Raw genomic sequence first — 14,119 nt, 5'->3', positions numbered from 1 at the left:
ATAAACAGGTGGAACAACTTCAGTCAAGGTTAGTTTGATGGTGGATAAATACAAAACTTTGGAATGAATCTGGAATTAACCAGCTGTGCTACAGGATCAAACCACTGTGTTTGTCTTTGTGTCCCTTTCCAATAATCTATTTTATGGTAAATAATTATATTTCTCACAGTGTTTGCGCACAGGGCACATTTATTGATCATTAGGTTACAACAAAAATGAAATAATAATAATAATAAATAATAATATAATAATAATAATAAAAGAAGCTTTTGGAACAATTTTCCAGACATAATATACATCTGTATACGATCTGTATCATAAGAAATACCATAAAACCTTAGTTGTTTTTGGTATTGTATTTTTGTCTCATTGTCAGTACAATCACTTGCTAGAAAACTGTGTCTTTCACAGTTTCTGCAGTTATCATTTATGAGTCTATGCAAGCTCTCCAAACAATAAAATATCAGTTTGCCTCTCCAATGAAATAAAACTGCTTCTCACTTCCAGGGTTTCCATTCATGATTAATTCTTTTGCGTTTGCCTGACCCCTGTATCCTGTTTCACCAGTAAGTAGATCAAATGAAAGAAGCAAGATGCTTATAAAAAGCACCCTTTAATAGTTTGATAACTGTGCACACACCATCAATTTTTCAATTTCCACTTTTTTTATCGGCATGACATGTAATTACATCTATGTTGCAAAAGCATAAAAGGAAACTAGTGGGTAACTAAAATAAAAGAAAGCCATGCCGATTGAAATCAAATCTGGTGAAAAAAGAATAGAATGATGAGCAGGAAAGTAACATCAAAGGAAGTCAAATTTCTTTTGTGCCCTCACATCTCATGTTTTGTACACAAGGCATACATCCATTCTGATTTATTCATATCAGAAGCTCCATAGATGTAAATGTCATTCATAATACACTGTGCTCATGCCATCAAAGACTATTAGATGTAAGTTGAATGGTTATTAGTTTCCATGCTTTGATATACTCACTTCTTCAAGTCTCCACATCAGTGACTGATTTAAACGCTGATTGTCAGACATGGTAATGTATGTGGAAGTATCTGCACTGATGGCGATATTGCCTGACTCACTCTCTGTACAGATGTTTCAGGTCAATCCTCCTCACTGTCTTTGGTTAATCCCCTGTGTTCTCTAACAGAGTTTTGCCAACTGTTCCAACCAGCAGCATTTCTTGTCATCACACTGAGAGTGTGCATGTGCTGTGGTGCATTTTCCAACTCCTACTTTTGCTGAAGGCACATCATCCTCATCCTCTTCCTGTGTAGCTCGATCTTATTGTGGAACTTGCTAATGATACAAGGGACTTTTATTCTGTAACTGGCTGCACTGAGGGACAGATGTTGCTGCAGGCTCTTTAATTTGTCTAAGTCAAATTAGTATACAATGAATTCTATAAACCCTCGAGGGTCCTCATTCAATCAGTGTTGCCTTATGTTTTCAAAGTAGAAGAATTACATGGGGGGGGGGGGAACTAGGCCAAACTTGATTTATATGTAATAAAAAAAAACCAAAACGTCCATGCATGGATGCCAAGTGTTTGACTCTAGACTCAGGAAATGTTCAGTTGGTCTTGTTTGCCACTGAAATGTGTTTATTTGCATAATATTAAGCGACTTTACATCCCTGTGAAATGGAAGCCATTAGAATCTGTCACTTCGTGAGTTGCTGTTTTCAAATTTGGATACTTGTATTGCTGCCATTATGGGGACAGCCATGGCCTAGGCATTATGTTTTTGGGTTGTCCATCTCTCTGTCCATCTCAGTCTTGTGAACGCGATATCTCAGAAACGCCTGAAGAGAGTGTCTTGAAAATTTGACTCTAATTTCCATGTGGACTCAAGGATGAATTGATTAGATTTTGGTATTCAGATATTAAGGTCGCATTCAGCCATAACTCAAGAGTTTAAATGGTCAAAGATCAACTTTACTGTGACGCCGTAATGTTCTGCAAAAACACTTCTCTGTCCATTATTCAACACCATATCTCAGGAGCAGAAGGGGAGACATTTGGCCAGATAATGAATTGGTGACACTAATCTTGGATGTTCTTGTTGAAACTGTGCTGATTATGTAGATCTTCTGTGCTGTTGGCTCGAAGATGTGTGAGAAGTATCCATGTTTTACAAGTTAGACCTTCTTTGTGTCATCTATATGTGAAATCTACTGTCATGGCTACAACTTTGTGTTCTATCCTGTTTCCGTGTAGTCCACCACATGTAATTGGTTCTACTGATACTGAGCTTCAGGCGATTGTCATTTCATCATGTGACAAAGCTCTCCATCAGTCTGCTGTACTTCTTCTTTCTACTCCTGTGTAGGAATAGTCTCGAGATGAAGGCAACATGTTTCTCACTGGAAATTACAATTTAAATGTTATTTTAGTTTCTTTTGCCTCACTTTTATTGAAAATGCAAAAACTCTAATACCTCTTTCACACCATGACTAGGGTCAGACCAGGGTTTTCTGACCCATGTTCAGCCCTTTTTTTGTCGATTCAAACCAAGCGAGTCAACCGTAGGTGTTGGAAATGTTGGAAATGGAAATGGGCTGCGGGTTTACACCTCATACAAAGTGGACAGCGGCAACAATTGTTTCTGTATTTTCTGTTGTCTTGTATGTCATGAAATGTGTACACCATCACAGCCAGTATTTTGTACTCGAATTCCTAACTTCTAAGCATATAAGCACAATACAGTAATGGACACAGTTAACTGGTTTTGCCTGTGATATTATAACTGCTTCATTTTGAACATTACATTTCAACATACACAGAATATGTGTTTGGAGGGTTTGATTGTGCTGTAGCTATAAACTCAAGGAGGACTACAGAGAGAGGGGATGGTAGTGGGCAAAACATAAAATGCCACAGAATGATTCATGTATGGGGGATAATATGGTGTAAATAAAGTTCATAGACCATTTTTATTTGTAATGAGTGCAAAAAAGAAAAAAATACAATACAGATTTACAATATCTATCAATCACCCATTCTTTTGTTGCGTCTTTAAACAAGCTGAAAGCAAGTCACATTGTTTCACAGGTTCTGGTCTACAATTTTATTTGGTCCCAGTGAGAACAAATTCAGCGGATTTACACGTACACTGCATCTAAAATGATAATCTGTGGCCTGTACATGAGTGAATTTCCTCCTCAAGGCAAAAAAGAAGCAGTGTGTCCGAAAGACTGTAGATCATAGCACTGCCAGTCAGCTCACCCTAGTCCTCTTCATTTTTTGTTGTCGTTATGAACTTAGGTGCAATGTTTCTGCTTGTCCAGTGCCTTCAGTTTGTTTGAGACCACTTTCTGTCAACAGTTGATGCCCCTCTCATTCAGCAGCCTCGTTATGCTTGCACACACATTGTCCTTCACCTTACTGGTCATCTGCTTCATAATTTCCACCTCACCACAGTCGGCCAGGAGCTTCCACACCTCAAAGTCTTGCCACATCTCCACATTGTTCAAATCGTAGCTGTGACATTAGCTGCAAACACTCCTGTTGCCATCAAGCTGTTTGTTTACCTGTTGTTTACAGGCAGCGGCGACCTGTGACAATTGAGTCAGGGCTGTGCACCTCCATTTGCAATGAATGACATAATTTGTCCCACCCTGATTGTTTGTGACCCTGGTGGTGTTCCCTTCTCATTGAAGCTGACCCTGGTACGACCCACCTCTTGACCTGGGCCGTGAAGCCGAGTCATTCAACCCCAGTTAACTCTTTCAAATAGAAAGTCAGCGCTGGTTCAACCCTGGTTTTAGCTCTCCATGGGAACATGGTACAAGAAGTGATTGCTGAGTGAACTACTGATTAAAGGAATTAATAAACTAACAAGTACTTTTACCATATTTCAGCTTTAGTATTCTTGATTATTGTCTTTGTTCAGCCCAGATTTACAGAAGGATGGATGAATAAATAAAATGACCAAAAAAAAAGTATCAGAGCAAATGCAATAATTGTGCTGAACACACTAGGTTACTTCAAACATTTAGTACATTTTACAGTTGAGAGGAGTAGAGGCAAGAAAATGTCTTGTCCCACGCAGTGTCCTTAAAAGGCTGTAGCCACAGGAGCCGACAATGTGCTGGACCCCACAAAGACTAGTAACTAATCTGAGTCTGGAAACAAACTGGTGTCTTAATTAAATAAGTACTGGGAAACTGAGAATCATTTGCATAACTTCTGTTGGGGGCATCGCTCACAAAGTGACTCATTTCATCATTTCCTTTTATTATTTAAGGACGCGAGCGGAGCTGTCTAATTTCAAAAACAGCAACATATTCATGAAAGTGTAACAAAAACATGACGTTAGCACTCGTCCAAGTTATTAAGATTGGATCTGCTTATTCCACCAACACATTTCACACCAGGCTGATGCATAATTGTCCTTCTGTTTGGCCAGAATGTGGATACCAGCTAATTGAGACATTAAGGAAACGGAAGCCAAGACGATGTCCAAAATCCGACACTGTTTGCTAATGTGTGTGCCTTCTGTCTCTCATTCACCCTTCAAGGCGACGAGGCTTCCAGGTTGTCTGAGTGTGTTTATGTTTGGCAGCGGACCGGGTGCAGGGACACAGCCGTTTGAGAATTATATGTCCCCACCCTCTGTGTCTGTCCACTGCAGCATTTAAAATGTGTCCAGAAAACAGTGATGAAAAAATACTCGAATACATTTTGGCGATGTGTTAGACTGCACAAGGTCATGAAACTTAACCTAGCAAGTCTCATTTGAGCTTTACATTTAAATAAATGCATACAGATGAGCCAAAATTGGTGTTAAGGGTTACGACTCATGGAAATGGAAGAAAAATAACTTTTCCATCCCTATCGCATTCAAATTCTTTCTAATATCGGGTAATTGCTGAATAAAAATTTGCATAATGTACTATTTGTGTGTGTCTGGGCACAGAGCATTGTTGAATATTAGTGAATAAAATGTACATGTATTCAGCTTGTACGTTAGAGTTGGTGTGACAGAACAAATAGGCGAACACTGCACCGTGTGTTAAACTGAAACCTATTTTCTTAATTGGCTACATTTCCTTGTTATCTTTGGGGCTTTATTAAAGTTTAATAAAACAACCAGCAACCCTTCTCAGTTTTCAGCGAACAATTTTGCATCACAGTGTAATGCTTTCTGGTTAGTTGGAGTTTATCAGTACAGTATAGCACACAAGCAGAACATTGTACTGACTTTTTGTGAAGTTTGTTTGCATCAGTCACTAACATCATTGAAACCAGGCTTTTTTACGCTGCAGTGCCTTGTGTGTACATTAGTTCATGTAAGCAGAGAGTTGTAATTTAAATGAAGCAAAATATTACTCTTTAAGACCAAAAAGCACATCACACTGTGATGCAAAATTGTTCGCTGAAAACTGAGAAGGGTTGCTGGTTGTTTTATTAAACTTTAATAAAGCCCCAAAGATAACAAGGAAATGTAGCCAATTGTTCTAGTTGCCTTTGGCTTAGTGCCTCTACATACCTTAGGACCTGGTTGATTGAGATCCTTTATAGCATACCTACTAAATACTAATTAGACAAAAATTATGCTGCTAATTTATAAGTTGTTTCTGTATGTGAAACTGCATTTTCTATATCCTGCTTTCTTCCCCAAGGGCCATTATTTCAGCAACGTCAAATTATAACTAAAGTTTCTTTTGTTTTAATCTACTTTGTTTTTGCCATTAAGAGGTATCCATGAGGGATTGTTTTTTCTGTCACGCATCGCAGATTCATTTGTTCAAATAAAGTGCTGGAAAAAATTCCTCACATCCACTGCAAATCCGCACCCGCCCCATTCTGATTTGAGGCCAAGAATAACTAAAGATGTTTATATTGAATAAATGACCTTACTGGTCTTTTAAACCTTGGTAAAAGCAGATAAAATGTTCTCCACAGTGACATCAAGGGAAATTAAAGGCTATTCACACCATATTCAGGCCTTCAATCAATTTATTCACCTCATCGCCTCTCTCTCTCTGTCTCTCTCACAGTGTGGACCTGGTGCATGCCCAGCTGCATGTGTGTGAAGGCCGCAGCCTGCCAGAACTGGGCCTCAAACAAGATAAGATCAGGGTGAACGGCTGTGCGATCCAGTGCAGAGTGACGACTGAAGACCCTGCCAGAGGCTTCCAACCAGACACCGGAAGGATTGAGGTAGGGTTCATCTTGAAATGACTTGAAGGCTTTTCCCATACTGTGTTCAGGGAGACCACATGTGTACAGCAGAGCAATTCCTCATCCTTTACACGTCAGTTACAAGTGTAGAGAAAGTCTGCAAGTTGAGATGATTTGATTTGATAACCCACATAATTTGAAGTAAAATTTTGAAAGGAGCTGCATGCAACTTTCAGAGCATATATATGATTCAGAGTCTGAGCTGGGATTGCCCAACATAGAGGTGGCTGAGCCAGTGTCTAGCAGCTAACAGTGCTAACAGCGAAAACAGTACTGAGAGAGCTAACAGTGTTATCATGGGATGGGGAAGCCAGAGGATAGACGTTACACTTCCACGACAGCTGGTTGTAACTGTTTTTATAAGTGGTAAAACTATTGTGAGCACAGTACAGAGCGGGAATACAAATGCACACAAGGACTCATAGGGACTTGCATACATGCACAAGTGGCAGGACTGGCTGCCAGATCTAAGAACAGAGAGACTTTGATTACAACACACACAGAGGGAGCATGACTGCATTCTCTGCTCAGGACGCCATTACTCCAGTGTGTACATGACAAATAGTGATGAGCTGATATATCAATGCTCTCAATGTCATATACAGCTCCTTTAAGTGCAAAATTTCACACTGTGCACGAAGCGAAGAGATTTTTTCCTTGTCTCCCACACTGTCTCCTAACTGGTTAATTTAGATATTTTTGTATGTGACTAGCCAATCAATCAATTTCTGATTTTATCTCACTAAACACAACACTGTGTTGTTCCTAGTAAAAGAGCACCAGCGAAGAAAACCAAATTCTCAACATAAACTTATTTTCTATACCACTGAGATAATGCATTGAACACAATCTTGGCTCATGCTTCCTCTAGACTGAGATACGGTCCAGTTTCAACATTGAGTGGTAAAATGCCAAGTCCCAACTGGGCATATTAAGCTCTTTGCTTCCAAGATTAATTCTACAACACAATTCTCTCCTCTAATAATAATGCAAAATATAGGCAGTTTTAGTTAAGTCCACATGTCGTATCTACTTGGCTTGCAAAACAAAATGGCATCATATTTAGGTCTTCTGTTTTGCTGCACATATGTTCTCTGTAGGATGCATCTGCTTTTGAGAGCTTGGTTTTGTATGGCAATATGGTGGTGTATAAACCACACAAATCAGCAAATGAGAGCAATGAATTAAAGAGCAATCACTGATTCTCAGTGGGATTTATAGCACTAGCATCTCTTTTACATCATGAACAGTTGTGTTATTCAGTATTTGTGGCAATGAGAGATAAAGCAACGTCCTCCAAGTGTGTGAGCACATGTGTTAACGGTCACAGCTGCAGAGATCAACTCGCGCTCAAATTATGGGTCTGTCACATTTATCAATGCAGTAGCTTTCAGTGCTGCAATTATAAACATACATATGAGGTCTGTGTGTGGGATGACGTTATTTCAATATGCTTATGCGTATTTCCACATGACTGATGTTCATCATTGTCTCCCTGTGAGTGAGTGTGTATTTGCACCTTTAGTTGTTTAGTTTACAGGTTTGTGTGTCTTTATGTTTTGTACTGTAAATGTGTCGTGGTAATGAATGTTGAGGTTGTGTGTCCATGTGCCTTTGTGAGAGCGAACCAGTAATTTCCTTTGACAGTGTTCACATATGAGAAGACACAAATGCTTCTCTATGAGTGTTCTGTGTATCCACGCACAGGCACATATCCTGTATATTCACACACCATGCCGTTTCTCATCGGCTCTATGCAAATGTCTGTCCTGCCGATGAGGTCTGATCCCTGGATGCTTTTTGCTGTCAGGTGCTTCTGCCCTTCTAGATTGTACATCCACCCCCTCTTCTTCTCTCACTCTGTTTTTCTTCCTATCATCCTCTGTCCTCTCCCTGTCTTTTATGCGTTTCTTTTTGCTGATTCTCTATTAGCTTTTATAGGCCTTAACGGTGTCACAAAGTGCTTTACAAATAATTAAATGGTAATGAAAGCCAGTTTGAATCAATAAAAATGGCACATTAGTTAAAACAAGGTTTAATAAGAATAAAAAGGCTATTTATCAGAATGAAAACAAATCAAACCGTGTGTTAAAGATAATGGTGATAATGGGGATTTTGACCTCAACAGAGCACAGCACTTAAAAAAGCCTTGGGGCCTCAATGGCCGGGGCTGGGTATGTTTAGTCTGTAGCCTAGTCTCTGCTAACCGTGGGAGGATTCTGCTCAAGGGGAATAAAAGTGAAATTAATTCTTTAACAGTGCAGAGAAGCTAAAAAGCAAGTAATATAATGTGATTTGCACTCAGTTTCCTTCGGTATTCTGCCAGAAATCTGCAGTCTCGAGCTGAGCAGTGCACTCAAGCAGACCAGGGAAGCTGATCAATATTATTGTCTGCATGTCAAATTTACTGCAATTGGGAAACTATAAATTTCATAGAGACCCTCTGGTTTCTTACCGTTTCACCCGTTCGTCCAGCTTGTCATGGAACGCTGTGAATAAAATACTGCTATTGCTGCCTGGTGACTTAACACAGCGGTTTTTGACTCCTTGGATGTGATTGAATTTGACTTGCACTGGTGGCTTTCCAATCAAACAAATCATTTGTCTGTCGGTTCTGGGTGGGGGGGTTGGGGTGGGGATAAATGGTTGTGCACACAGATTTATTTCAATTGAATTTGAGTCCATTAATTAATCCCCTGGGGGTAGTTGTTTTATTTCAGTAAAAGTTTATGTGGCTCAGTGATCAGACCAAATGTTTTATTTAACATTAACCAGATAAATCACCACATTCAGATGAAGCATTTATCTGCCAATATAGCTTTTTGAGCATTATGTGACATTCTCACTTTTGGCGTGCATTACTTTCCACTGTAAAAATAGCTGCTTTTACTGTATAGTGCCTTTCTCAATAAATTGTCGCAGAGGAGTAGCCGTGGAATAGCTTGTGACCTTTCCACTTCAAGGACTTTCCTCCTTGTTTCCAATGCATATTTTTTCTCTTCAGCTCCCCCTGCATCACTCAATTCTTCTCTCCCACCTACCACTCATCTTAAAATAATGTACTTTTTTCCCCACATTCATATCTTCCCCTGAAGGAGGTGCTTCTCCACTTCTTCCCCTCATTTCCATCTCACTCTCTCTTCTCTCACCCCTCTATCCGTTCCCCATCTCTTTACCCCACCTCTTTCTTTCTTCTCCTTCATATGCCATTTAGCCACACAGTTGAGCTATGAAATCTGTCAACGGAGCGACAAACTCCCCCTCCACCATTACCATGCAATATAAATGAACCAAACACAATCAGCACAGAACAGCATGGATAGAGGAATGCTGTGTTTGAGGGACAGATGAATAAATGATTACCCAAGGGCTGTGACAAGGTCAGCGGCTCGAGTGACACAGTGAAAGGTGGATGGCAGGAGGCTGAGAATGTCGTCACGCTATGGGCATTTTGGTCACTTGAGGTGCAACTTGAATAATTTCCTTTGACTAGTGGAGATCAATTCAGTACCCTTTCCAGAATCAATACAGATACCCCACAACAGGATGCCCAAATCTCAGAGAAGCAAATGGTCGCATAGCAGAGTTTGAAGGATGCTGCAGTGTCATCAAACTTTGTGATAGTGATAGTGATAGTGCTGTTGAAAATGCTGTGAGTTGCTCAGTGTGTTCAACTCTGTGAAGGAGCTGCAGTGTCAACAGGAGAGGGCAGAAGTCATACACTGAAGTGGAAAGGCTACTTCTTCCACAAAGCACAAAAAAATCAGCTATCCTGTACATAGCGCTAGAGTATCAAATGCCTCTCTATCTAAGAAGAGCATGAAGAAATGAGAAAGACAAAAGAACAGAAGGAGAAATGGAAGGGCTCATGAAATCAAGACATGGAGGAGGAACAAGCTTTCTTTTTTTTTTTTTTTTTAAGACATTTTTATGGGCATTTTTTGCCTTTAATTGATAGGATAGTGAAGTGTGAAAGGGGAAGAGAGAGAGGGAGAGACATGCAGCAAAGGGCCACAGACTGGAGTCGAACCCGGGCCGCTGCTGCAACAGCCTTGTACATGGGGCGCCTGCTCTACCACTAAGCCACCGACACCCCAAGGAACAAGCTTTTGATACTGTACAGAGACAACAGGCTGATGAGTGTTTGTGAAGAAATCAGAAGATCCAACAGGTCGAAACAGTGTTGGGTACATCCTTATTTTGCATCTCTTTGACTTCATTTTCTCTTCTGGTGATAAAATAGATAAAGGAAACAGGCATATGAGAGCGTTCCTTTCTTTTAATGGAGCTTTCAGAGCAGGTGAAGGAAATAGGCGAAGAAAGAGACAGAAACAACAGAAGCAAATGAAGTAGATTGTGTGCACCGACGGAAAAATAAACGGCATTAAAAACAACAGTTACTCAGCTTTTAGTTTAAGTTCTGACCCACAATTGCAGTGTCATGCCCCCTGCTGTTGCACTACGATTGTCTGGTGCTGTTCATTGCAGCGCAGGCAGTTTTCTATTTTGGGACAAGTACATGTTTTTCAGTCAGTTCACACTCTGAATAGTGTGTAACGCTTAGGTGCTGAAGAAAAGAGGACTTCACTTACAAATGAGGACTGTGCCTGCTGCATACAGTGGGTTTGAGGAAAGTCTAGTTAAAGTCATCAATCTTTTGTCATTAGTTGACAAAACAATCTTAATTTAAGGTCCATCCACTCTTTACTCTGGAGGTTTTTATAGTATTGCATGGTCTCCATCTGCAGTGGAGTTTGCTCAGTTGTCATGGAACTGTGATGCTCAGATTATCCATGATTCTATGTGCTATAATGATGTCTCTGCATCTCCTCATTCATTTCAATGAGGCCAGAACATTGGCACAGCAGGAGTGCCAACACTGAAAACAGAGGTGTGAAATCCTTCCTAAGTTTTATAAATCACCACGTAGTGTTTGATATGGAAAAAGGCCGGTAGAGGCGTTTCACTTCATTTTCTCATCGGTACTTGAATACAACCCTACCAACACAGTCCCTAGCACACCTGTCTCCTGTTTGAATGCCCCATGAGCCAGTCTGTTTGTGAACATGAGCTACTCTATTTCAAAGCCAGAAACTAGAGAAGTAAGGCTCAAACCTGTGATGTCATCAAGTACAAAGTCTGGAGCTGCTCCACAGACAGTGACAGGGAGACTGATTTTATGGACCCACAGAATGTTTTTCTTCTTGTGGGGTGGCAGTAGCTCAGTCCATAGGGACTTGGGTTGGGAACCGGAGGGTCGCCTGTTCGAGTCCCCGTCCGGACCAAAATATGGAGCGTGGACTGGTGGCTGGAGAGGTGCCAGTTCACCTCCTGGGCACTGCCGAGGTGCCCTTGAGCAAGGCACCAAACCCCCCAACCGCTCGGTTGGGGGGTTTGGTGCCTTGCCTCACCAAGGGCAGCCCCCTCACTCTGACATCTCTCCACTTTGTGCATGTGTAGGTCCTGTTTGTGCGTGTGTGTGTCTTTCAGACCTGTGTGTAATTGACAAACAAGAGTGAAAACATTGAATTTCCCCTCAGGGGGATTAATAAAGTAAATAAACTTAAACTTCTTCTTTATACCCAAATGAGCTTTATACTGTTGTAGAGTTCTCAACTCTGAAACAGAAAATGTTCCCATATACTCAGAACTTTACTCTTGGTGCTCTCAGAGTCTGTTCAGACCTGGTAGTAACATGTGTTTCGGTGATCGGAACACAAGTGGACAGCTGAGACACATCGCTGTTCACGCCTGTACCTACCATGCGTCTCCAGCTGACCACTTGAGGTCAGATCTTGTTACTGCCCTGTGCGCAGTTATTACGTCACACTTCTGCTAGATGCTTTGTTGCATGTTTGCTTGTCACGTTAGCGGTTGCGTCAGTACAGCTGGAGATATCGCTGTCAGCAGAATTTAACCCATCTCCTTTTCACAGGGCAAATCCAGGAATGTTTGTGTACAAACTTTCATGAAACCACCCAAATAGTTTTTGGAGATATTTTAGTTTGAAATAAAGTGGTGGAGTGCCCTACCTACATGGCTGGAGCTACACCTCTAACAAAAAGCCCAAACCATGTTGTACTCAAACCTCAATAATTATGTAATATGCCATCCTTTTTAATGGAACCCTCTACCATGATACTTCATATAGTGTTTCCACAATTTCACATCAGGCAGCAGACCACAGTTATTCACCTCCAGAGAGTTCTTTACTAGTGACGTAAGACAGCTGCCTTAGCCACTGTCCGCTGTTATGAACATTGTCATCACTACTACATTACACTGTGGGATATTTATGCTGGCGTGGTGCCAAATGTTTATTATAGTATGTCATCTGACATAGTGTAATTCACATACTATTGGTTTCATAAAAAGGTTGTGGACATACAATCTCACACACTGTTTTAGCCTACTTAATACCATGTTTGTATGGAAACACAGCTTAATGAAATCAGTTGCCAGGAAGTAAATAAGCTGTTGCCTAGCAATGCAATTCTAGTGAAATGGTCTATGCTTGATGACATAACACATTTGAGTTTTAGCTCTTTAGTTTTCAGATTTGGGAGAGGGTTGTTTGTGTCTACTGATAATTTAGTACTGTGTAGTCCATAGGAATGACATGTATGAATTCTGAAAATGGGTGTAGTTCTCCTTTAATTTAAAAAAAAAGTGTATATAAATTAGAATAAATTATCCATGAACATATAAATATTAATATAGCTTCATGCAATGCTGAGAAGAGGGAAGGAAGAGTAGTAGTCTTTAATTGGCAGGTCTGCAAGCAAAAGCTGTGCTGTTGCTCTGGGAGCAAAACACCGTCTGGTAAAACACTGGAGAAAGATTTGCACTCGGTGTAATCATATCAAAATATCTCAACTAATAGTGAATAGTATTTTTTTATGTCACCACAGCTGTGTATGAAAAAGCATTTACTTCTAGTCTTGACTATGCTGTCTGCATTTTCCTTAAAAATTGTCTTTTTCTTAGCTTCACATTTAGAGCTTTTTAAGTTGCACTGAAATTCAGGAGGGGCAGTTATTAAAGATTTTTATGTTTTAGGATGTGGTGCAACATACATATTTAGGTAAAGAGGATGTCTTAGAGAGAAGGGGCACATAAAGGGAAAAAGATTAAGACTAAGGTGTGAAGCAAGGGCTGGGTGATGGGGAAGATGAGGATGAGGAGTGATGGATGTCACAGCATGAGGGTAGCGGCAGCACCTGTCGACAGAATGACAGGGAGGGATGGACTGCGTGCTTTGGGATCAAGCAAGCAGGGAGGGAAAGGAGCGGAGGAGAGTATTAAAGCAGCACCTTGACATTTTGTATTTTAATCTATTTTTCTTCAGCAGGCACTCATCACATTCAATGTGTCTGCCAACCTTTTGGCACATAAGCTCTGTGATCAGGTTAGCTCGGTTGAGATGTGAAGCTGATTCCAAGAAGTAAAGAGTTGTTTAGGCCTTTACTCCCAATAAGTGGATGATGAAGACAATTTACTGATGCCCAAAATCATGTTACTCCTGTAAAATAAAGAGAGGGAAATATAGCTTTGTCGTACAGTGTGGGGAAAACAGAAGGTGGGGTAAATCTAATCTTTCCTCACATTGTATAGAGGGAAAGGGATGAGTGAGGAGTGTGTGTGATGCTTGTCTCTGTATCTGATAGCATCATTAAGGGAGCAGGGATCATACTGTTGTCTTTCCATCTACCTGCTGATCTATCCATTAATCTCCTTTCACAGATATCTCCATTTTTCTGTAGTGAATCACTCCATCATGGTTGACCATTTCATTCCTCCTCTGTCCTTTTCTTTCTTTCTTACTATCCTACCCAACCTCTCCTCCTTTCTCCTTTGCCATTGATGCCCTTTTCTCCTAATTTCCAGATTTGTCCATTTACTCAAGCCATTTTTAC

The 14,119-nt window shown here is 40.5% G+C and overlaps 1 protein-coding gene across 1 annotated transcript in view; it reads left to right on the top strand.

Annotated features, from left to right (window-relative positions):
* Positions 1-14,119, top strand: part of pcxb (pyruvate carboxylase b) — a 348,589-nt gene that overhangs the window by 104,019 nt on the left and 230,451 nt on the right. The window contains exon 11 of the mRNA XM_049567509.1: positions 6,020-6,182. Within this exon, the coding sequence (XP_049423466.1) occupies positions 6,020-6,182 (163 nt within the window). The remainder of the gene's footprint in view (positions 1-6,019; positions 6,183-14,119) is intronic.

This window comes from Epinephelus fuscoguttatus, linkage group LG23, assembly GCF_011397635.1.
Source record: "Epinephelus fuscoguttatus linkage group LG23, E.fuscoguttatus.final_Chr_v1".
NCBI lineage: Eukaryota > Metazoa > Chordata > Actinopteri > Perciformes > Serranidae > Epinephelus > Epinephelus fuscoguttatus.
The sequence above is the reverse complement of the archived record's forward strand: the minus strand, read 5'-3'. Positions and strand labels throughout refer to the sequence as shown.